This window comes from Akebia trifoliata, chromosome 15 (assembly GCF_017979445.1).
Source record: "Akebia trifoliata isolate Shusen 1 chromosome 15, ASM1797944v1, whole genome shotgun sequence".
Classification (NCBI taxonomy): Eukaryota; Viridiplantae; Streptophyta; class Magnoliopsida; order Ranunculales; family Lardizabalaceae; genus Akebia; species Akebia trifoliata.
The window spans coordinates 27,085,805-27,112,534 of record NC_141389.1 but is presented as its reverse complement, the minus strand read 5'-3'; the positions used below and the strand labels follow the sequence as shown (position 1 = coordinate 27,112,534).

The 26,730-nt window shown below is 34.0% G+C and overlaps 1 protein-coding gene across 2 annotated transcripts; it reads right to left on the bottom strand.

The window, feature by feature from the left end:
* Positions 1-6,412: 6,412 nt before the first annotated feature.
* On the bottom strand, positions 6,413-24,209 carry LOC147384930 (uncharacterized). Of its 2 annotated transcripts, none has more exons than XM_086424832.1 (2): positions 23,460-24,209; positions 6,413-6,881 (listed from the first exon to the last, which is right to left on the bottom strand). In XM_086424832.1, the coding sequence occupies exons 1-2, from the start codon at positions 23,815-23,817 to the stop codon at positions 6,526-6,528; spliced, it is 714 nt and encodes a 237-aa protein (XP_086280958.1). In that variant the 5' UTR covers positions 23,818-24,209; the 3' UTR covers positions 6,413-6,525. The 2 variants fall into 2 exon arrangements, with proteins under 2 accessions (XP_086280958.1, XP_086280959.1); XM_086424833.1 differs by lacking the exon at positions 6,413-6,881 and adding an exon at positions 16,076-16,543 and having other exon boundaries at positions 23,460-24,208.
* Between the last annotated feature and the right edge of the window lie 2,521 nt (positions 24,210-26,730).

The following is a 26,730-nucleotide window of genomic DNA, read 5'->3' as shown; positions in this document are numbered from 1 at the left end:
TCCAAGTGTTTGTAATCTCTCGAAAGGAGAAAATTTGTCCACTTCATTGAACTATTTGGGTAATCATAATAAAAGAAATATTTTGTTGCATATTCAGTATTGTTAATATCGCATTTCTATTAGATTGCTAATATGAATAGGAAGATTACAGTCCTAATTAACCAGTTTCCGCTCCAATGCCTCATGAATTGGGAATGATCACTTGATATCGAGGCCTACAACAACTCTAAGTGGTTGGTTCAAGGAACCACCACCTTGACGTGTGCTTATAATATCGACATATCTCACCATCATTGTTTGGAGTTAGCTGAAGTACTAATTTTGTTACTCCATTCAATTCTATCTAAATCTAATTTTTCATTCATTCAAGTGTGCTCATATCCATTTTCACTATCTCGACACGTCTCCTTTTTTTCTATCCTCCTCTCTTTCTTTTTGAGGCTTAGACTTATGCAATCCTTCTAACGGGACTATTACATATTGGTCTTCATTGCACATGAGTAATTAAACCACTCCATTAATGTTCCTTTGGTTTATAACCTATTTGGAGTACTACTACTAAATTTATTTTATGGATGCCTTTATTTATGATTATGTATTTTTAAGATTTTGTAATAAGCCATTTTCCAACTCCATATTATATGAAATATCTATAAGCAAAGGAATAAAGAGAGTTTTCTACTCAAATTCAAACTTGAACATATTTTTTTTACTAAGCAAGCAAGGTAGTCAGTAGTCAACGTGAAAGTAGGCTCAACAAGATTTAAACCTATTTCGAGGGATCAACACTCCATACTGGGTTCAACAAGTTTTGAACCTATTTCTTAGGATCAACTCTCCACACGCCTTTACCAACTTAGCTAAGTAGGCACCTTCAATTCCAATTTGTAACAAATACTTATTCTTTGAAAGATAAAGAGGGAAGCAAATAAAAAAGGGGGTTGGTACTTGTTCCTCATGGTAAAATCCATATATATTCTACATTCATTAAAATATAGATACATACACCCGTAATATATGGCTCATCATGGGTATGAACCTGTTAAATCCATTCACCCACTAACAATCAAAAACTTAGTAGCTTCTACTTTATCATTGTTGTTTCCCATTTAATGCATCTATTGTCGTTTTTTTCCTTCCTTTCTTTTCTTTCTTTTCTTTTTCTTTTTTCTGAATTGGTTTGATTTATGCAATTTTCTCTTTTGTGTTGATCACGTGTGTGTAGGGAGTTAAACTTCCTCATGTACTAATGAGAACAAGGGTAGATGCCATTGATCTTAAGGTGAGAATGTGAATGGGATCAGGCTTCAACCCAAAAACTACAAGGAGCCAAAACTCAACTCTATTGAAAAGTTTAAGCTTTCTTTTTCAGTCAATCACAAAGATTCCATTTTTTCTGTCTTTTTCTTTCTCAGCACAAAATTGGCTTTTCTAGTCAAGTCCATGGCCAACTTTTGCCATCAACCCCCACCAACTCTCCTAAGAGTAACCTACACCATCCATGTTACCAAAAAATTATAAATGTCCCTTCTTACAAGATCTTTAATATTGTAAAGGCAACAATAAGGGCACAAAAATCTCAAATTTATTTACCTTTTTCATAAGATGCCTTCCACTTTACTACAACCCTTTCTTTTGCATCACTTAACTTTAGAACAATCATAAATTTTATTTTGCAATAACGAACTTCAATTTGTTGGTGTTGAGATCATTTCAAACATCATTTTTCTTATATCCTTTTCTTGAAAGAGAAGGTTGGGAGCTTTTTATAGAGTATTAATACATGATGGATTGTAATAAGGTGTATAGTATTACACTAGCAACATTATTTGCATCATTGCCCAACTAACATAAATTTCTTCTTAACCCCAAGGGATTGGCCTAGTGGCAAGCCAAGCCTTGATAAGCTCCTTAGAAAGGGTAGGTCAAGTGTTTGAAACCCCACGAAGTTATGAATTCCGTGAGGCCACCCTCTAGAGTTCGATTGACCCTCGACTCAACCAATTGCAAGTAGGACTTTCTGAGGGAGCGGTGCATGTGATTGTGGGACTAGTCTCACCCGAAGGGTGGGGACTCACAGATAAGCAAAAAAAAAAACATAAATTTCTTCTTTTCTTAATATTGTTATCCTCCATCCTTGTGTCATACTTGATAGACTTCATCACCTCCATTCATGTTATCTTAGATCCTAGTTAGCACTTACTTCTATTATGGTATGAGAGCCATTGATTTGTCTCATCAAACTCTAAAGTCATGATGTTCTCCAATGAGCGTGCTTCACCATGATCCATACAACCTAAATTTATTATTTTCTTTTCACCAGTGTGTCATCTACTTTAGGGGCCCTTTTAGAATATTTTTCAAATACAAAAGTTCAGTATCTTCCCACAAATTAGTGAATTAGGCAAGATGCTTTTGTGCAAAATAACAAATAAAAAGTCAATTTTCATAAATTTCATCCTAAATAATCTTCCATCGATATATCTTACACTTTAATTAAAGCCTTGATCACCTCTGTTATGACATCTAAAGTCCAACTTATTCATAGAATTTAGAATTGTATCACTTTTGTTAGAGTCCAATTTGGAGGGCGTAACAAACCCACTACCACCCATTGATTATATATATAACCGAAGTCATTGTCCCTTACTTTTTTTGTTGCGGAAAATCAAATACTTAAGTAACCACAAGTAACAAATATCTCATGTAGATGTGAAATATGAGACAATTTTTTGGGATGTCCTACCTTGTCGTGATCCTTTTTAAAATATCTAGCATAAAGGGTATATCTTGAATTGGTATTTAATTATTGAATAATGATTTTCTGACGCCCCTTCTTACATACACTCCCTGACGTGGCATGGGCTAGAACTATAGATTTTTCTTGGGATATACAACTGTACATCCCCATAAATATGTGTAGTTGTTTATCCTAAGGAAAAAATATATGGTTCTAGACCATGCCACGTCAAGGAGCATATGTTCGAGGTGTCGTCAAAAAATCATGACTCTTAATTATTTTTTCTAAAAAGAGTATCCATTGTACTTGCATTTTCTTAAATTTACTATTATATACACTTCTTATGAAGTTCTCATAATAATACAAGTTCAATATCTCATGATTTTTGTAGAGGGATAAGTTTGCAAAACCTAATATGGTTACACATGTTCTATAGGGATACATAGTTCCGATTTTGAAGCCTGGTTATAAGGGATAAGGCATAAGGCATAGTTTGAGGTATGAGACATAAGATTGGGTTGAGCCAAACTCATAAGTCGAGTATAAGCATAAGGCCTTCGTGAGAGCCAAGCTCATATGTCGGGTACCATAAGGCACAAGGTCAGGTTGAGCCAAGCTCATAGGTTAGGCATAAGGCATAGGTCAGGTATCATAAGACATAAGGTCGGGTATAAGCCAAACTCATAGGTTGGGTACCATAAGGCAAAAGGTCGAGGGAGCCAAGTTCATAGGTCGGACACCAGAAGACATATAAGGTCAAGAAAACCTTCTCTCAAATGATGTATCTTAGTAGATCACGCAAAATCCTGAATTTAGCGAGATTTGAGCATGATTTTAGAAGAATTTTGTCGTTAGCAAGTTATCAAATAAGAAATGACTCAAAAAGGATAAACTTCAAAGATAGGAAGGTTGCTTAAGGAGAATAATATGGAATAGGAAATGTCTTTATAAAAGGGCAACTACATGTTAATGAGAAGTATGAGATTCTTGCTCTTAAACCTTCTATATTCTTATTCTAAGGTCTAATTTTGGCATCGGAGACTCTGTAGAATAAGTAGAAGGGGGAGCTCCAAAGAATTGAAGGTCTACCTACAAGGTGCTTGCAGATCTCAAGGTAATCACAAAAATTGCCTCTACAATTTTAAAACCATGTATCTAATCTTGTCTTGCTCTCGGGGATACTAAGTTGACGTCTGAGTTATTTCATTTTGGATGGGTCAAATAATTTAAATCTGTTTAAAATAATTTATTAATTTATACTTGTATTTAAATAATTATATTTTTTTTAGAGAGATTCTATTACCACACCAACTTTTCCTTAGAGCACCCCAATTCATATGGTAAAATTAACACACATTTTGGTTGCTAAGTGAATGATAAGAAATCTTCAAAGTATTAAGGAAATTAATTATTTTATTTTATATCAAAAAACAATTAATGTATATTGATTCCATTAAGTTTTAATAAACTCAAGCGACATTTTCAATATATCAAATGAACCATATTGAACCTCAGATGAGTTAATGAGATTGACTATCTCACTCAACCACCTTCAAGATTCCGATGGTGTTAGAGTCATCTGAGTCTAGAAAAAATTATTAAATCATGTAAAATATTTTTTTTTATTTTTTTTCTAAATAGAATACCAAAATTAAGATATACCCCATTGGGCAAATATTTTTAAAATGGGTATAACATGGTTATTTCAGTATTTTTCATGTCCTTTTTTGTAATTTTGCACTTTTTTCTTTTGGTTTCTTTTGAAGACTTGACGAGCTAAAAAAAAGTGTTAGAAATCCAATAGGTTGTTTGAAAATGGGAATCAAATAAAGTGGGGGTAGAAAAGTGGAGATCCGCCACCATTTTTTGTCGGGGGGTGTAGAAATCGGAAAACCCGCAAATTGGCTGAGCTCAGCTAATCGGGGTAAATGGGAAGCCAAGCCAAGCCGAATCGAGTCGACTCGTGAATCGAGCCAGGGGCCCAATGGGGTCTGTTGTGTGAATTCGTCCGCATGAAAGGTGGTTTAGATTTGGAAAACTTAAAGGACCCTCGCCAAGGGACTTCTTTCTAACTAGTCCCTAAGTTTTCACTGGTTGCAACTTTTTCTTTATAAATGGTCTCTAGAACTCATCTCCCACATTTCTCACTATTAAATGTCCTAACCATTCAAATCCATCTTTTTCATCCAAAAATTGGATTTTTAATATCTCAATCTAATTTTGGAGACTCTATTCTGTTAGAAAAGATTTAAGAAAAAAGAAGTCATTTTCAAAGATTTTTTTAAATATTTTGAAGATATATGTAAAAAAAACTAAGTTTTTTTTATTTTCTTCTTAGTTTTTGAATGAAAATCGATCAATAATGATTCTTTTGGGTTGAAATCATTTAAACAAGTCATTATCTCAAGTTTTTAGTCAATCTTTCTATATATTTTAGTCAGAAAAATTCAAAAATTGAAAATGAATGGTTTTACCAATGTCAAATTCACCACTTTTTATATAATAATAAATAAAAAAAGGGTGAACTTGACAATAATTAAAAAAACGTCTAATTCAACACTAAACAAAAAGTGGTGAACTCAACATTAAATAAAAAAGGATCAAAATCAACAGTAAAAATTATGAACTCGACAATACAAAGAACCATTATGAAATAAAATATTTACTAAATGACCTATCAATCTCACAAGACTTAGGGATTATTTAGAAGAAAAAAAAATATAAACCCTTCCGCGAGAGTTCTTTGAGTAATTTCCCTTTAAATTTCCATGCATGAAAAATGATGGGGGTGGAATCTAGGGTTGGAGAGAAGGGAAAAGGAGAGCTTCTGTTAACTGGTCATTTTACCTTACTAGCCATTTTACCTTTTTTAAGAGGTAGTATCCAAACCCTAACTTTTACTTATTACACCCCAATTTCTTAAATTATTTATCACTCCAATTAAAGATTAAAACACTCTTCAAATATTATAAAGGTTTGGCTCAAATTATAATCTCCATATTATAACATTCGCTCAAACAATTTGAGTAGTTGTTTACAATTATGTGTTGAATATGACGAAATTCCAAGTTTGAAACATAGTTCATTTTAATTTCCAAAACATGCAATCGTCATTTTTATAATCTACAAACTCATGCATTTGACACTTTCAATATCTACGAATTAGTAAATATACTAGCAAATCCATCGATTAAAAAAGTGATAAATTCACTCGAAATGAATGTTTTGGGAATTAAAACGAACAGTGTACTAAAATGGGAATTTGACATAAATTGCATGCATTTTTGAGAAAAATCCCTTCACTTATTTTATTAATTTTTAATTGGGTGTGTGTAATAAGTAAAAGTTGGGGTGCCAATAGTAATTCTATTTTTTATTTTACTTTTTGTGGGATATTTTGCCATAAAATATCAGACCCTTTTCTTTATCTTTTTACATGGAGGCCCACGTTAAGGTGTTGCAACCAAGCATCCGCAAACAACAAACTACCAATTCTTTTCTTCCAATTACGATACAATTGTTAAATCAAAGGTGGCTACCATCTGTATACCTTGAATCCAACATTTGTAGCTACATAATTTATTTTTCTAATTAATTTTCGAAAAAAAAATTAACCATTTTCTTTACTAACACACTTAAATTAACCGAAGCCGTGATCTTAAACAGAAACAATAAAAGGAACGTAACTTCCCCTAATTTTTTGGAATAATCATAGCCTAATTTACAACCGATTCTTGCTGATCATCTTCACAATAGACAACTAAAAACACACTGTTTTCGGATATTTAACTCAAGGTCCATTCATGGGTTCTATCCGAGAATCGATATTTTTTTAGGTGGAAGTCTTGCCATATACACTTCACTGGTACAGGCTCTATGATCAAAACAATATTTGATACATTCTTCATCTCCACCGAGGACTCTTCCCAACTGTTTGATTTGATGGGAATGGCACTCGAAATGCCTGCAATGGGCAAAAGACAATTGGCTAGAAGAGCATTCCCAGTCGCAGTAGAATAACCTTCCCAATAATATCGTGGCGGAGGGATGTTGTCGACTACCTCAAGATCGATCTCGAATAGTTCATCTTCATCTTCATCTTCATCTTCATCTTCTAGTCCTTTACTTGATCCTTCTCGCTCTATTGAAGCAGCCATTCTTTGTTGCTCATTTTAAACTTCATTCAAGATTCTATAACTTTATATATAAAACATACTAGTAGTTAAAAGAGAGGGAAGGATGGTAAGTAGAACTGTCTTCAACAAATCTACATCGATGACAAGAGAGGAAAGAGTTCAGTTTTCAAACATCCATCTACCCATATGTATGCTGACGTGTGTTCTATATCATACCCTTTGTGGGCAAGAGTGTTTGAAAATATATTTCAGTTTTGAATCTCGAGGACCATCCAATGGTCGGGAGCTTACAATGGTTCCCAATAAACTGAGTTGGGCAGTATAGTTTAATGAAACTAATTTGTTTCAAGTAGAGAAGGGTCAACTACTTATTATAACAGAAAGCGATGGGAAAGCTTTAAAATTCGAAGTATAGTTTGGTAGTCAAAAGGGAACAAGAGATACAACAAACCTAAACCGTCAACCACATTGGCACTGGTAAGCCTAACTACCTCAACTAAAATGCCAGGAATAGGTCTGTAAATGGGTTGGATACGGATTGGGTCAGGCTTGATTTGAAACATATCTAATATCCATGACTTATTGGATCATGTTCTTAGTTACTGAATCAACCTGGATTCAATAAATGAAATATTTAAAATTACATAGATCATCACCAAAGCTGTATTCCAAAATGTTGTAGTTGAGTGATTAAATTCTGTATAAACCTGCTAATGAGTTGTTTCTTTCACGCTACATCTCGCCCTAAGCCAGGATAAAGGAGGGTGTAAAAAAAATTGCCACATCATCCTTGAATGAATCTTGAAAATATAGATATAAATTATAATACTTAAATAAAATATGGCTTTAAATTCCATCCATGAATACAACTCAGTAAATTCGATTTGTATTCTTACCATCCTCATTAAAGGAGGGAAAAAATATGAGAGTATCATGTTTTTCCATGATTTGTAACCAATTGATGTTATAAAATAAATAAACTACAACATTTCCCTATCCCACCCTACAGAATTATGAACTATGCCTCAAATATCCCTAATGCGCTACAAAAGAGCAACTTTTGGCTTCAATGCATTAAACCCCAATGGATGGACATAGTAAAACCCACAAATCTCTTAACTAAGTATTTGGGAGTTTTTGCCCTGTTATCCCATTAAAATCTCTTATTCTCCTTTCGATATCATTAGCCGCCTTAAACGGAATCGGGAACAAATACATATAAAGCACCAAGACACTTTCAATTAGAGTCAGTCTCACAAATTTTGAGAAAAAACAGGCCTTTCCATGAGAGCAGACTTCAATTAGCATTTTCAACAAGAAGATCCATACCGATTTTAGAATATACCGAGCTCCCAAAGAAAACGGAAGGTAAGAAACTAGAGAAGTGCTCACTTTGCAACATAACACTAAAGTAAAACCATTCATTTCTCCATTACTTCCCATTCGTTCCATACATTTTGTTCTTCTCAATGTTTATTTATCCTAGACCCTACTACTACTACTACTACTGCTGCTTTTGAAAAAAAAAAGAAATGGAAACAAACGATCTCCATGCTTCAAACCATTTGAGATCCTAAAGAACTCCATCCGACTATTACTAACCAGGATTGAGAAGGAGAGATCACACATTCATAATCTATCTCCTCAACATATTAGCAAATCCCATTCTACGAATCATAAAGTACAAAAAAAATGCAATTCATATGATTGTTCGGGCTTCCCCATATTTATCTTACACACTAAGCCCTGAATTTCCACCATTAATCCTAGAGTCTATGTATTTGTTTGCTACTAAGACACCATTGAAGATTTTCCTAACTTTCACAAAGGCCCATTGATCCCTAGCAATGATAGGTGGTAGAACCAGACAAAGTCTTGATTCACAATGATTTTGTAGTCACTTTGCACAAGACATTTGGTTCTCATAGCCAAAACATCTGTCCTCCATCCCTTGCTTCTTAGAAATAAGGACCATCAAAAAGGAATAACGACCATGAAAGTGAAGTTTGATCCATAATTAAGGAAGGCCTTTTTCCTGAAATTCATGAACCAACTTCATTGAAATCATTGTCTATCACCTCCCAACAGACCTTATAAAATTCTATAAAAAAAAAACAATCAGATTCCAGAACTTTCTCTCCATCCATATCTCAAATTGTCTCCCACACCTCATCTTCCTCAAAAGGCCTTTCCAGCCACCTTCTTTTATCAAGATTAAAAACCTCAAATCGAATACCTTCTAAGAGAAAACTTCATCTTTCACAAAGTTCTGCCTTCCCTAAACGCTCATTTCCTTTCACCGCATTCCCATTAATCCTAAACTTGGTATCAATTTTTTAAGGCGTTGGCCTGTGGAAAAACTTGGGTGTTGTTAACCCCTCTTTCCTTTTTTTTATGGATTAGTTGGCTGCAACTGCATCATTGTAGAAAGGTGCATAGCATGCATCATTGCAAATATGCCTCGGTGGCAGTGTTGTTATCCCCTCTCAGAATTCTTACCAAGGCTTTATACTTTCAATTAATTTTTCCCATCTTTGAAACTCTCAATGGTAATTAGAACTGCTAGTTAGAGCCCGCTTCTTAGAACTCAAAAGCAAGATTGGCACAGAAACGATTATTTGGTATCATTCCTGATTCTGGTCTCTCACAAAAGCGAGAAGTGACTCAAACCTGCTTTTGGCTTCATGTGCTTGCAAACAATGCTTATACCCGTCAAACGTGTGCCGAACTTCATTTTCTTGTTTTCCATTATATAAAATGTCAAAATTACCTTCACAAATCAACAATTCTTCTCACATATTTTCGTGATATGCATATATGATAATAGTAATCTCGTTTTATATATATATATATATATATATATAGAGCAAGGAAAGATAGTAAAATTAGAGGGATATTATCGAAAAAGGGAAGGAGGAGAGGAAAGACAATAAAATTGAAGTGGGAAGAAGAGGAAACAAAATAAAGTGGGGTTGTGCGGACCCCAATCATTTGTCTCAATCTTTATACCTCACAAAACTGTAGCAGAGTGGGGTCCACCGTTGTGTTTTATTATATATATATATATATATATATATGGGAATACTAACGTCCAAGACCTTAAGAAGACATTAATATCAACCAGTATTTTTCTTTTCCAATAATACTCTTAGTTATTGTCTTTAAGTAAAAGAGGTAAAGGCACTCTGGTACTTGTGCAATGACATTTTTGTAAATATCAAAATTTTCATTGATATTTATTCAAGCATTTATAACATTTAATACACAAGCATTTATTATATTAAATTAAAAAATCAAAATGCGCTTACAGTTCTAAGAAAAAACAAACATATAATAATTAATGCACAAGTACCAAAGTATTCATACCTTCTTAAAAAGATATGATTATTTGATATTTTAATTTAATATAAGAAATAGTCGTGCAATAAATATTATAAACACTTACATAAATACCAAAAAGATTTTTGATATTTACAAAAGTGTCATTACTTAAATATCAAAGCACCCTTACCTCTTTCACTAAAAGAAAAAATACCAAGACCATTACTGGAAAAAAAAAAGATATTGGACGATGCTAAAACCCACATGAGGTATTGGACATTAGTATTTCCCTATATATATAATAAAACGCAACAGTGGAACCCACTTGAACTATAACTTTATGGGATACAAAGATTGAGAGAAATGAGTGGGATCCACACAAACCCACTTTATTATTTTTCATCTTCTCCCCCCTTCAACTTTATTGTCTTTCCTCTCTCTCCCCTCCTCCTTTCTTAATAGTACCCCTCTACGTTTACTATCTTTCTATGCTTACCCCTTTAAACCCTTATAAAAGGCTTGTCCCCCCCTCCCCCTCATGTGATGATAATAGTCATGTCTCTCACCATGTGATAGCAACTTCATCACTCTTTTAAGGGGCACTAATGCCATTTATAAATAATTTAATGTATGTAATCCATTTTCAAACAATTACTCCCACTTCTAGACCCCCACCCACTCCCAAAAATAAAAAGCACTTCTTAAGCATGATTACCAAATGATAAATTACATAATCATAATTCTTAAGGAAACGCATCCAACAGAATTGCTTATGTAGTATCACTTTCACCAGACACACAGTTACCCCAAAGAGACTTTAGGAACTCTTCTTATTAATTCACTATTATAATATTTCCCTTTGTAAGAACCCAACCAATTCCTCTTTTCTATACAATTCTTGTATTACTTCGAAAACCTCTTCTTTTTTCTATCCACTCTTCCAAACTTATCTTTATACCATATCTTGATCTTCTTTAGTCTTTTCAATTCTTTTTAGAATTATCCCCATAACAAGAATATTGCCATCAAGTAGAATCCTGAGAATATTTTACGAATCTCTAAGATTAGTCTTAACCGTTGGATCTTACATATACATGGCAGAGATTTTGTGTGAACATATGAGTCCACCTTCATGAGTATACTGATCCCAACCCTAAATGAAATATCTAAAATTATATAGATCATCACCAACGTTGTATTCCAAAATGTTGTAGTTCAGTGATTAAATTTTGTATAAACTCCACCAATGTATTGTTTCATTTACGCTATATCGCCCAAGTTGGGATAAATGAGGGTGTGCGACAGCTGGTGTAAAAAAATCACCACATCATCCTTGAATAAATCTTGAAATATAGATATTAATTATAATACTTAAATAAAATATGACTATATATTTGATTCATGAATACTAATCAGTAAATTTGATTCATATTTTTACCATTCTCACTAAAGGAGGAAAAAAAAAGATGAGAGTATCATGTTTTACCATGATTTGTAATCAATTTATGTAAAAAAAAAACTACAACATTTCCCCATCCCAACCTACAAAATTATTAAGAACTATGCCTCAAACATCCCTAATGTGCTACAAAAGAGCAACTTTCGGCTTCAATGCATTCAACTCCAATGGACCCAAAAAACCCACTAATCTCTTAACTAAGTATTTAGGAGTTTTTGCACTATTATCCCATCAAATCTTTTATTCTCTTTGCAAGATCATTAGCCACCTTAAACGGAATCGGGAACAAATACATATAATACACGAAGACACTTTCAATTAGAGTCAGCCGCCCACATTTTGAGAAAAATTGGCTTTTCCATGAAGCTAGACTTCAATCAGCCCTTTCAAAAACAAGATCCATACTGATTTTACACTATATATACCGAGTTCCCAAAGAAAAAGGAAAGTAAGAAACTGGGGAAGTGCCCCCACTTTGTAACCTAACACTTGAGTAAAACCATTCATTTCTCCATTACATCTTGTTAGAATGATAGTCTCACATCGCCTGTGGGAGCCCAATTCATGCAGCATATAAGAAGACAACCCTCACCTTATGACCATGGTTTTGCAATTGAGTTAGACCCGTGGACCTCAATATGGTATCAGAGTTGGGCCCGTCTATTTCTGGATGTGTGGAAGCGTTTCCCTTGCCTCTGCACATGGTGCCCCACGTGAGGGAGGGAGTTAGAATGATAGTCTCACATCACCTATGGGTGCCCCATCCCTACGGCATATAAGGAGAAGGCAACCCTCACCTCATGACCATGATTTTTAGGCCCATGGACCTTAATACATCCCATTCCATACATTTTGTTCTTCTCAATGTTTATCTATCATAAACCCAGGACACTTAACAACATATGATCCCTCACTACTACTACTACTTTCTTTTGAAAGTATCTGCCCAAATGTTTTCACCACCAATAAAAAAAAGAAAGGTAGACGACAAATCTCCTTGCTTCAAATAATTTGAGCTCCTAAAGAACTCCATTAGACTACTATTAACAAGGATTGAGAAGAAGAGATCACACATTCATAATCTATCTCCTCAACATATTGGCAAACCCCATTTTACGAATCATAAAGTCCAAAAAACTGCAATTCACATGATTGTTCGAACTTCTTCATATTTATCTTGCACACTAAGCCCTGAATTTCCTCCATTAATCCTAGAGTCGATGTATTTGTTTGCTAGTAAGACATCATTGAAGATTTTCCTAACTTCCACAAAGGCTCGTTGCTCCCTAGCAATGATATGTGGTAGAACCAGACAAAGTCTGGCTTCACAATGATTTTGTAGTTACTTTGCACTAGACATTTGGTTCTCATAGACAAAATGTCCTCCATCCCTTCTTTCTTAGAAATAAGGACCGTGAAAGTGAAGTTTGATCCATAATCAAGGAAGGCCTTTTCCTGAAATTCATTAAACAACTTCATGAAATCATTGTCTATCACCTCCCAACAGACCTTATATTTTTCCTTAAAAAAACAATCAAATTCTAGAGCTCTCTCCATCCTTATCTCAAATTGTCTCCCACGCCTCATCTTACTCAAAAGGCCTTTCTAGCCACCTTGCTTTATCAAGATTAAAAACCTCAAATTGAATGCCTTCTCAGAAAAAACTGTCACCTTTCTCAAAGTACTGCTTCCCTAAACACTCATTTCCTTTAACCATGATAAGGTCCCGTAAAATCACTTTTTGGGACCATAATTACACAAAGATAATTAACACTTAATTGCAAACTGTTTCAAATAACCATAAATTACATTAATTTACCAAAATATTAAAATTAATAATTTTTCTAACTATTTACAGGGTTAAAGAGCAAATTTGAACACAAAGAATTTTGTAACAATATACGAATCAAATGGGAGTAGTCAACCAAAACTCGGAGCCAAAGAGTGTCACATCACTGCTCAGCATTAGACCTTTACCGTGCCGCAATAATCTTGAGGAATTTGGCCTCGAGATTCAAACTGCAAATTCCAGATTCTTCGGCTGTTGTAATTGAAGGCCCTTCTCGAAACGAATCAAGCAAAAATTCGACCCAATAACCCGATTAGAAAAATTATAAATTGAGAGATTATCTCAAAGGAAGGGATCCCTCTTCTTCTTCCAAATTTTCTGTAATTTTTTAGTTTTTCTTTGAGAAAGAATTTTTGTAGGAGTGAAATCTCAAAAGTGTTGTAATTTCATATTTTTTCTTTAAATTCTCTTTATAACTCCATTGAAAGACCATCAAAAGGGAATCAAATTGCAATATAGTCTTATCTCAACCTCTTCTCTACCATGTTTTCTTTTTTTTACTATTGCTGCAACTTGCTCCTCGCGATGATCGGCTAAACTCTCCTTAAAAAAGTCAATGACGCCGGAGCGAGTTCATCTTAACATTACTGTTTCAATTCCATTATTTCTACTTTAATTTGTTATTGTGAAACCTCTCAAGGTGAGATCATTCATTTTGTATTTCCAATTCTAACTTTGATGATTATTGCTTAGATGAGTTCAAACTTAATCGTGCTTTGTGATGAATTTGAGATATAAGTTGCATAATCTCCTCTAAGTTTAGGATTCACAATTAATATTTTCTAGTTATCTTTAATTTGATCTCTCTTAGCCTTTTTTACATTGTTTTCAATCTCTATTATTGCTCTCATTTCAATTTTAATTCACTTCTTAGTTGTAATTTTTCTAATTTGTTTTGGTTTCAATTCGAAGGAAAATTTACATCACGATTGTCCCTGTGGAACGAATCTTACTTACCAAAGTTTTATCTCTTTATTTGTTCAATCTTACGTTTTTGCAATCTACAAAGCATCGATCAAATTGAATAAGAAAATAGACAGTCTCTCTTGGCACATGAGTTTTGCGTTTAACAATGGTAAGATCTTTGAGAAATTTGGCGTACGAGGGAATCTGACGGATTGCGTCAAGAAAGGGAATATTGATCTGAATGTTTTGGAAAATTTATAAAATTCCTTACAATTATTTTCCTTTCTTGTTGTCTATGAGTCTATGCAGAAATGGGGCTTTGGGAATGCTTATTAGACTTTTAAGTCAAATGGGAGCAACCAACCAAAACTCGAAGCCAAAGAGTGCCACATCACCACGCAGCTGTAGACCTCTACCACGTCGCAGTAATCTCGAGGAATTTGGCCTCGAGATTCGAGTTGTCAATTCCAAACTCTTCGGCCGTTGTAATTGAAGGTCCGTCTCGAAACGAATCAAGCAAAAACCCGACCTAATAACCCGATTAGAAAAACTATAAATTGAAGGGATTGTCCCAAAATAAGGGGTCCCTCTTCTTCTTCCAAATTTTCTATAATTTTCTAGTTTTTCTTTGAGAGAAAGAATTCTTGTAGGAGTGAGATCTCAAGAGTGTTGTCTTTCATCTTTCTTCTTTAAATTCTCTTTGTAATTCCATTGAAAAATCATCAAAAGATAATCGAATTGCAATAGACTTATCTCAATCTCTTCTCTACCATGTTTTCTTAGATGAGCATTCCCAAAGCCCCATTTCTGCATAGACTTATAGACAACAAGGGAAATAATTGTAAGGAATTTTATAAGTTTTCAAAAATGTTCAGATCAATATTCCCTTCCTTGATGCAATCCGTCAGATTCCCTCATATGTCAAATTTCTCAAAGATCTTACCACTGTAAAACGCAAAACTCATGTGCCAAGAGAGACTGTCTATTTTCTTATTCAATTTGATCGATGCTTTGTAGATTGCAGAAACATAAGATTGAATAAATAAAGAGATAAAACTTTGGTAAGTAAGATTCGTTCCACAGGGACAATCGTGATTCAAACTTTCCTTCGAATTGAAACCAAAACAGATTTTTAAAAACAAATTAGAAAAATTACAACTAAGAAGTGAATTAAAATTGAAATGAGAACAAGAATAGAAATTGAAAACAATGTAAAAAAGGCTTAAAGAGATCAAATTAACATTTGCAAGTCATCCTATTACTGAATAATTCTCATTTTAACTCAATCCACGTAACAAATCGTTATTCGTGGATTGGAAGATAAATTGATTAACACTTGAAGATAACTAAAAAATAACAATTGTGAATCCTAAACTTAGAGGAGATTATCCAACTTATATCTCAAATTCATCACAAAGCATGATTAAGCTTGAACTCATCTAAGTAATAATCATCAAAGTTAGAATTGGAAATACAAAATGAATGATCTCACCTTAAGAGGCTTCACAAGAACACAATTAAAGTAGAAATAATGGAATTGAAACAGTAATGTTAAGACGAACTCGTTCCGGCGTCATTGACCTCTCTAAGTAGAATCTAGGCGATCATCGCGAGGAGCAAGTTGCAGCAATAGTAAAGAAAATAAAACATGGTAGAGAAGAGACTGAGATAAGTCTATATTGCAATTTGATTCCCTTTTGATGATCTTTCAATGGAGTTACAAAGAGAATTTAAAGAAGAACGATGAAATTACAACACTCTTGAGATCTCACTCTTACAAAAATTCTTTCTCTCAAAGAAAAATTAAAAAATTACAGAAAATTTGAAAGAAGAGGGACCCTTTCCTTTGGGACAACCCCTCAATTTATAATTTTTTTAATCGGGTTATTGGGTCGGATTTTTGCTTGATTTATTTCGAGAATGGCCTTCAATTACAACGGTCAAAGAGTTTGGAATTTGCAACTCAAATCTCGAGGCCAATTCTTCGAGATTACCGCAACACGGTAGAAGTCTATCGCCACGCAATGATGTGGCACTCTTTAACTCCGAGTTTTGATTGACTGCTCCCATTTGACTCGTATATTGTAACAAAAATTGTTACAAAATTCTGTGTTCGAATTTTCTCTTTAACCCTACAAATAGTTAGAAAAACTATTAATTTCAATATTTTGACAAATTAATGCAATTTATGCTTATTTGAGACAATTAGCAATTAGGTGTTAATCATCTTTGTGTAATTACGATCACAAAAAGTGATTTTACGGGACCTTATCACCCCCCCAAACCTCAATTTTGCTAATCTCGAGCAAAAATTAATATTTACACAACTCCTCTTTCGTGAGGTTCCCGACTTGCATTTAGCATATGCAGCAAGCCCTTAAACACCTAGGTTACCCCTAATAGACGAGTTTGACTCATGAAGGTTTACAAATAATATACCCACAAAATTCAAAATATTTTTAAGATATCAACTTCAAAATCATTGTACATAATGCCATCACACCAATTTTTAAAATCCAGTTAAAGGTCTATTTGAGCAAAGTTCTTTTATTCCTCACTTTTAAAAATATCTTGAGTGTGCACAAATTTTTCTGATTGTAAAATAATTTTTTGGAACAAGGTTTTCCTTCTTAACTATTAAGATGGTTGGATCTGCCTAAATTTTAACTTAAAACTATGCCTCCTGTCTGGGATTGTGAAAGGTATAGATGTTCTCTTTAATACCTTTAAAGGGCTTTATCTGTGATATTCCAATGTATTCACGTTTTTACCATTGACGGCTTTCACCCAACTGCATTATTTGACTTCATTGGACTCTTTTTTTCATTTTTGCAGTTCTAGTCATCTTTGACATCTTTCTACATTTTTCTACTTATTTTTTAATTTTCTCACGTTTCACCATTTTTTGGTGTTCTTTTTCAAAAAGCAAGTAGCCATTTTCAAGATACCCAGTCTAATCCTCTGGTTGCTATTCAAGTCGTGTTATCCACAATTCTATTTTTCTTTTAACCAGCTAACCAAAGGACAAGGAGGTCAAAGTTCAATATTTTTAAGCTTTCCCTATCATTCTAGACAATGAAGAAGACAACTCTTATTCCAAAATGAATTTTTCACTACAATTAGAGGTGATGTGAATTTTGTTTTCAAAACATTATGTTTCGTTGAGGGATAAGAACTTGTAAACACAAATTGGACATAAGCCTGATTTTAAAAATTCATAAGATGACAGTACATATAACAATTTTGATGAAGGTATTCTAAAAATGTACAGATAACCAAAAATTTAAATGTGCTAACCCATACCCCCAAACCTAAACAAAACATTTTCCTCAATAAAATAAAGAATAGGAGAGTGAGAAAAAGATGGGTTAGGGCACACCTGAATTGGATTTCATTAAGTCGCAAGATATTTTGATACAACCCATGAGTGTTCCGAACAAGGTGGAAAAACTTAAAGCACACCAAGTAGAGTTCAAACACAAGAAACTACAGAAAATTAAACTAAGGCCATTTATCCTAAACTCGATATAAATTTTTTAAGGGTGTTGCCCACATTGTGGAAAAACTTGGCGTTGTTATCCCATCTTTCCTTTTATTTTGATGGATTAGTTGGTTGCAACTGCATCATTGTTTAGAGTTACATAGCATGCATCATTGTAGATATGCCTCGGTGGCAGTGTTATTATTCCCTCTCTCAGAAGTCTTACCTTGGCTTATGCTTTCAATTAATTTTCCCCGTCTTTGAAACTCTTAGAAGTAATTATAACCGCTAGTTAGAGCCCCTTCTTAGAACTCAAAAGCAAGATTGCCTCGGAAATGATTATTTGGTATCATTCCTGATTCTGGTTTCTCTCAAAAGCAAGAAGTGACTCAAATTTGCTTTTGGCTTCATGTGCTTGTGGACAGTGCGCCGAACTTCACTTTCTTGTTTTCCATTATATAAAATGTCAAAATTACCTTCACAAATCGACAATTCTTCTCACATATTTTCGTGATATGCATGTATGATAACAGTAGTCTCGTTTTATATAATATAAAACAAGTCACACAATAAGCATAGCAATTATACAAAAGAAAAGCTCAATCGAATTGTTATTGAACCCTATAGAATTAAGAATTCTAAATAAGCACTTGCCATTCGTTGGTTATTAGGGGCATCCCGAAAATGTATGAGTCAAAATATGGCTTTCAAATTAAGTTCTGAATTAGTGGATACTACCAAAGGGAGTGGTGATACTTCCACATGTTATGGGTAATGTAGGAAACATCTTTATTTTTCCCTGGGGGGTAGAGTTACCACTGCATAGCTTTCAATCCGCCTCTGACCATCAAATGAAATATATATATAGAGAGTGAGGAAAGATAGTAAAATTAGAGGGATATTATTGAAAAAGGGAAGGGGGAGAGGAAAAACAATAGAGTTGAAGTGGGGAGAAGAGGAAACGAAATAAAATGGAGTTATGTGAACCCCAATCATTTGCCTCAACCTTCATATCCCACAAAACTGTAGCTGAGTGGGGTCCACCGTTGTGTTTTATTATATATATATGGGAATACTAACGTCCAAGACCTCGTAAGGACATTAACATCGATTAGTATTTTTTTTTTCCAATAATACTTTAAGCTATTTTGTCTTTAAATAAAAAAGATAAGGGTACTTTGGTACTTGTGCAATGACATTTTTGTAAATATCAAAATTTTCATTAATATTTATTTAATTAATTATAACATTTATTATATTAAATTAAAATGTATGGTTATTTGATATTTTAATTTAATATAATAAATGTTATAAGCTTTTTGATATTTACAAAAGTGTCATTACTCTAATATCAAAATGTCCTTACCTTGTTCACTTAAAGAAAAAATACTAAGACTATTATTGAAAAAAAAAAAGATATTGAACGATGTTAAAGCCCACATGAGATCTTGGACATTAGTATTCCCCTATATATATATAATAAAACACAACAGTGAAACCCACTTGAACTACAGTTTTGTGGGATACAAAGATTGAGACAAAGGAGTGGGATCCACACAAGCCCACTTTATTGTCTTTCATCTTCTCTCCCCTTCAACTTTATTGTCTTTCCTCTCCCCCCCCCCCCTTCCTCCTCCTCCTCCTCCTCCTCCTTTCTTAATAGTACCCCTCTAATTTTACTATCTTTGTACTTTTACCACTTATAACAGGCTTGTCTCTCCCTCCCCCTTGTGTGATGGTAGTCTTGTCTCTCAGCATGTGACAGCAACCTCATCACTCTTAAGGGGCACTAATGACATTCATAAATAATTTAATGTATGAAATCCCTTTCAAACAATCACTCCCACTTCTAGACCCCCACCCACCCCCAAAAATAAAAAACCCTTCTTAAGCATGATTACCAAACAATAAATTACATAATGATAATTCTTAAGGAAGTGCATCCAATAGAATTGCTTATGTAGTATCACTTTCACTAGACGCACAGTTGCCCCAAAGAGACTTTAGGAACTCCTATTAATTCACTATTATAGTATTTTCCTTTGTAAGAACCCAACCAATTCCTCTTTTCTATACAATTCTTGTATTACTTGACAGCCTCTTCTTTTTTCAATCCACTCTTCCAAACTCCTCTTTATTCCACATCTTGATCTACTCCTTTAGTCTTTTCAATTATTTTTAGAATTATCCCCATAACAAGAATATTGATACCATTCAAGAACTCGGGATGTTTAACCACATATTCTCAAACCAAAATATAATCAAGTGATTATTGCCTCTGGCTTGCTCAACCACGGGAGCAATTGGAACATGATCCGAGGTTGATCTCAAGATGGCTCTTTGTCTAATTGATGGGATATTCTCCCCAACTTTTGAAGATGAGGAAATATGAGTTATTTAGAACAAGATCGTCTTGATTATTCAACCAAGTGCATTCCCATCAATGGACTTTCCAAAATCTATCATGCTTATCAAACCCGATTTACTTTTTTCAGAAAGAAAATCCTATAGTGTTAAATTATTTGCCTAAACACCAAGGGGCATCCCAACAACCTGCAATTTTGTCAAGCTCTTCTCAAAATTGCCCTCTATGAGAACAATGTGATGGCCCATACACTGCATTAAACATTCAAGGAGTGTTTTCAATTAAGAAATGGCACAAAATAGATACTAAAATGCCCCACAAAAATGCATAGTTCATCCCACATAATTTAAATTGCCTCAACTTAGCCATCACGGGAAGGTCTCTCTACCATATTTTATTTTTCTCCATAGCTCTCTTATTGCGTTCTCATCCACATGAACTAATTTGGTCTCCTGAAACACCTCTATTGAAATCATATTGCCTATCCCTATTTCAAAGGCCTTGACATTCCAAGACATGACCCTTAACTTCATTGGGGAAATTAACTTCGTCACCCTATGCACCTACCTACGCACCCAGCCTATATTTACTTAAATTTTCTTGGGGAAATTATCAAAAAAAAAAATCAATTAAAAAATTATTTTCAAAAAAAATAACAATTTTACGAAATTTATCAAAATGAACCAAAATCGGCCCTTTAAGGGCTGATTTTTTTAATTAAAAATAAAAAATAAAAGTCAACGATTGCAGACGGCAAAAATTTTTTAAATAAAAATTAACCAAAAATCTCGACCCTTAAAGGACCGAAATTTCTCTCCTTGATTCTCGCATCGCCGCCTCTTCTTCTCTCTTATCTCTATAATTGACTCTCTTCCTCTCTGGCTTATTTTTTTCTTTTTTCTCCTTCGTCATGATCAAGTCTTGAACAAATTTTACGGCCTATGACTCGACGCCGACTTGGTCGTCCAAAGGTAAACAAAAGGAAGACTGACGTTCAAGATGTGCGACCATTACATTGTAGTCATTACGGAAATATTGGACACAATCGATCCACATATAGAAATTCAATTTGAAAATAATTGTAATTTTTTTAAATGTTTGTATTTAATTTTGTATATCAGTTTGTAAGTTGAGATGTAATATATACGTATGAAAATAGTGGATTAGTTCGTAAGAGCCCAGGTAAGTAGTTTCTAGATTATACAACAAACCTCGTAAACAAAAGCGTTTACTTTAGGATCAAATGGTAAGAAAACAAGAAAACTTGATCTTGAGGAAGAAGAAGGAAGAAAAAAAATGAGCCAAAAAGGAAGAAAGTCGATTACAGAGAGAAGAAAGAAAAGAGAAGAAGAGGAAGAAGAGGCGACGGTGCGAGAATTAAAGAGAAAGAAATTTAAGCCCTTTAAAGGCCGAAATTTTTGGTGAAAATTTGTATTTAAAAAAATATTTACCAACCGCAATCATTGACTTTTAAAAATAAATAAATAAATAAAAATTTGACCCTTAAAAGGCCAAACTTTTCTATTTTTAAATTTTAAAAAAATCGACCCTTAAAGGATCAATTTTGGTTCCTTTTGACAAATTCCGTAAAATTGATAATTTTTTTTTATAATTTCCCCAATTTTCTTTCAAACTTCCACCTCTTTAATCAACTTAGACGTTCTCCTTCTTTTTTATGGCAAGATCATGGACCCAAACACTTTGCTTAATTTAGGTTCTATATGAATCAAAAACACCTCACGTACTACAAATCCTCCTCAAAACTTCCATTTCCAAGCCAAATTAACTATAGAATATCATTCATTTTCTTAGTGCTCTTAATCTCATTTGGGAAGACCACCTCCATGGAACCAATTACTCAATAGAAGGACCAACACTCTATAAATCTATGGTTTGCAGTGTTGTCAAATGCGAACACATACCCCAAATTATGGGATAGCATATTTTTCTGCATTTTTTTTTTCTTGCAGCATATGCCACCACATATGTGATGTGCGAAATCGCAAATGTGAATATGTCTTGGTCGCACATGATCGCATATGCTTTTTAACAACATTGATGGTTTGCCTATTCATACATGTCTATTTATATAATCAACCATCGATTCTTCTAAATCTCACTTTCAAAGTACCACAAAGTAGCAATTGTATTTTCCTTTTTTGCTTGATTCCTACTTGCTTGTTTGTTGGGCTTCATTCTCGTGTTCAATCATCAAACAAGAAACAAAGAGAAAATTAAAATCACATGAGCTACAAACAACCACATATGCAAGAATTCAATGAAATAGCTTTGAAAAGAAACTAACTAAACAAGCCAGTTAAACTAGCATAGTTAGTCAATCTTGCCAATATGTAATTAAATAATTCTACTTTTCACCAATTTCAAACCTTGACTTTTACATCCTTCTATATGATGGCTAAGTCCCAATGTTTGGGAACCCTTTTTCCAGTTAATAACATTGTAAGACTCTAGCAATCATAACATTGATTCATGGTCAAGTCACATACATTCAATGCATGAACCTCGCAATAGAAATATACTAATAAGAAGTCAGTCTTAAACACAACAAATGGAGACAAATCATTTAATTCAATAAAGAAAGATTTCAAATGTAACAACAGCCAGTTAGACAACAATGCCTACTCCATCAAAAAATATAATGAAAAAAAGCAGCATTTCCACATGAAGCCCAAAATAGAATGTAAGGGAAAAAAAAAAACTATAAGAAAATTACATCTACACTATATGACTTTCTCCAAAAAGAGATTTCAACCTCCAACCTCCTTCCCCAGTAGCAATCCCAATCAAAATATCACTAACAGAGAAAACAACACGTAAATCAAAAAGCAAGCATACGCTATCAACCCTCGATGCTCGTCCCCACAAGAAGCAAGTTCAATCAAAAATCGAGTACAAACCCTTGTAGACCAAATCACAAAAAATGCTGCCAATATGAGAATAATCATCCCACCTTGCGGAACAAACAACGAAAATGCCGAAAAGATCACCATGGGCAGCATACAGTAGCCAAGAAGACTCAAACAACGATAAAAATCCAAATTTCCATTTTGACCCGCCAACATATTAAAAACAACGTACAAGAAAAGCGCGGCAACAGTAACCCAACCCAAAATAATTCCAAAATGTAGCTTTCCAGCTAGCAATTGAAATAGACCAAAAGTCATTAGAAAGATAAATGGACCTGATAAATCAGCATCTTCGTGAAGATCGATGTGTACTCTGAAAGGATTCAAGATTGAGACGGTTTTTAGCCAGATTTGTCTAGTGTTGATTCCAAGCTCTTCGAGTAAAGGAAGCTCGTCTTCGAATCCAACACCACCACCACCATCAATGCCCGAACCGTTTCCACCAAAAACAGGAGCAGAGAAGGATGTCGATGCGGCGGCGGATCCGATGTCGAAAGACATGAAAGGAAGATTAGGGTTTGCAGGGCGTGGTGATTGAAATGGCGCAGTTGGTAGTCTGCGCTGCTGTAGACCAATTCCAGGGTTTCCTACAGAAGGAAACACTATAGGAGGAACATTAAATTCTTTCGCCATTGAAGAATCGCACAGAGCTCCGGATCGAATTTAGGGGGAAATTAGGGTTTCGAATTAGTATCCAAGTATTTGTGTAGGCGTTGCAGGCAAGATATCTGCAAAGGTAGATATTGAAACTGGAGAGAAATAATAGGGGTTTTAGTGGAAATGAGATGGAAGTTAGGGTTCGAGAATCAGAAGTAGAATCGATACTTTGAAATGAAGGCAGATTTATAATTGAGATCGAAAGTCGAAGCCCTTAGCGGAATCGCTTCTCTTTGTATGGAGTGTGCCCTCTCTGTCTCTCTCTCTCTCTCTCTCTTTCTCTCTGAGAACAAAGCCTTCTACCTGAAGAAAACATAGGGCGTGACGTTTGTTATTTTGTAAATGAAAACCTGAAAATCTCGTCTTAATATCCACCGCTGTTTCTGTTATAATTAGAGAACAAACATGTGCCCTAATGGCACACGTTAAAGCGCAATAAATACACCTGGGAAATTGGATTCTAAGCGCTATTTTGATAAGAAATAATTTTTAAGGGTATTTTCGGTACAAAATTCAACTTCCCAAGTGTATTTACTGCACATTAATGTGATCCCCCAAGGCACAAGTTAACAAAATCCAAAGTAATATAAGGGAAGTTATATCGACACGTCACAATATTCTAAGGGCCCTCCAAAGTGAACAAAAAAAATTAAAAATTTTGATTTGAGGGGTATTTTAGTAAAAATAATACAACTGAGAAATTAGAATTTGAGGGGTATTTTCGATACAAAATTCAAGCTCCCTAGTGTATTTATTGCACATTAATGTGTGCCTCAAGGGCACAAGTAAACAAAACCCATAGTAATATAAGGTAAGTTATATCGACACGCCACAATATTCTAAGGGCCCTCCAAAGTGAACCAAAAAAAAAAATTAAAAGTTTTGATTTTAATGAGACTCCATGAACTAACCTTTTTACATTCTTTCTTCTCCATCTACGATACATTTTCTCCAAAAATCTTTAAGCCCAAATGAATAATATGTAAGTAGAAAAACCAAGATTTTTACGATTCTTACACATTTTTAAAACTTGCTTAACCAAATGTGTAAATATCTTTGTGAAAAAATAATAGATGGTTGATTCTAGATCATGATGAAGGTTTTGAAAATCACTAAGAACGTATACAAATCTTTTTTTCTTTTTCTTATCATGGGTATCCCACCCTTCGGGTAAGACTAATCTCACTGTCATACACACTGCTCCCTCGAAAAGTCCTACGTACTTCTAGTTGAGTTGAGGGTCACTAGGACCTTGGAAAGTAGCCCCAAGGAATTCATAACTTCATGGGGTTTCGAACACTTGACCTACCCTTCCTGAGGAGCTTATCAAGGCTCAGCATGCCACTAGGCCAACCACTTGGGATTAGAACATAACAAATCTAATTTTGATTGAAATTGTCGAATTCAATGGAGTCGGAGTTGCAAGAATTACCAGAACTATTTACAATGAGAAGACGATAGTAATTCAAAGTTATAATTTTAAAAGTAAAGAGAGGTGCCCTTAGAAAGTAAGTGTCCTAATAAATTTTTTTACTTTTAAAGATGCCCTAAAAAATTCGAGGCCTTTAGAATATTTTGAAGTGTCAATAAAATTTCTCATAATATAAATGTCCCAATCTAAAACCCATGGGAAAAAAAATGGTTTGATTTTTTTTTTAAAACTAGTCATCTTCAAATTGTTCCAAAGATTTTTTACTTATAAAAAAAGTCAATTCATGTTTTCAAAGAATCTCACATGATCAATCAAACCAAGCCTAAATAGGGTAATTTCATAAACCGATGATGCCCTCAATATATGCGGGTTTGCGTGATTGGTAGATCCAAAATTTTGTGAAATCCTGAATTGACTTTTCTATAAGAAAAAAAAATATTGTTAATGAAATTACAATTAGGAACACATAGAAGGAGGTGAATAGGTATTCTGCCAAATTAAGTCTATTTTTAAATTTTAACCATACAATAGTAAAATTAGACAATCAGATTTGCAAAACAATAAACAGTAGTAGAGTTCAGAAAAATTCAAACCACACAAGATGTACAAATTTATAGTAGTTCGGTGAACTCGATCCCTACTTTACTCTTGGAATGCTCAAAATCTTTTTTTTTTTTTTTGGATCGATAAAGATAATTTATTGAGAAAAGAACAAGGAGGGTCGAGATGACCCACCCAATACAAAGAGGAAATGCTCAAAATCTTGAGCTAATGTCTTTTTATTTAATATTGGATTACAACTGCTTACATAGAAAAGTGAGCACACCACCACAATATTATTCTAGGGACTTTCACCCAAGCTGTTCTAAGACTTCACAACGAGAAATCTTATTGGAGTATAACAAATAAAGTAATTCTCTCTCTTTCTCTAACTCAAAATATTACTAAGAGAAAGATCAGTGAAAAATAAAGAAGATATGAAAAACTTGGAAGTTTTTTCTCAAATCTTAATATATTTTACTTTGTGTCTTTCTTGATGATAAATCTCTGAGAGGTCTCTCCTATTTATAGAAGAGAAAAAGGGATAGGGTTTGAATGAGAAACCCTAACAAACTAGGATAAACTCTAAAAGAGTCAACAAGTTTGAAAAAATCAAAAGACCAAATCTATCTAAAAAAATATGGTCGTTTGAAACAGAATTAGAAGATGTTGCAAGACTACCTCTTAGTGTTTGGTCGACTGAACAAGTCTAGGCAGACCGAACGACCAAAATCAAGAGCTTTGAGACTTTCAAGTTTGGTCGACTGAACAATCTTGATCGCTCGAATGAATAAAAAAAAAGTTCTCAAGTTTCAGGTTCGATCGACTAAATATGTTGGATTGCCCGAGAGAGAAAAGAATGAGGTTACGAGTAGAGCAAGAGAAAAAAAAAAAATGATTGAAACCTTGATTTTTTC

Coding starts and splice junctions, on each gene's coding strand:
- LOC147384930 (XM_086424832.1), bottom strand. CDS start 23,817: ATGGCGAAAGAATTTAATGTTCCTCCTATAGTGTTTCCTTCTGTAGGA. Junction 6,882..23,459: donor CGAAGATGCTGATTTATCAG/GTCCATTTATCT, acceptor CTGCTTCAATAG/AGCGAGAAGGATCAAGTAAA.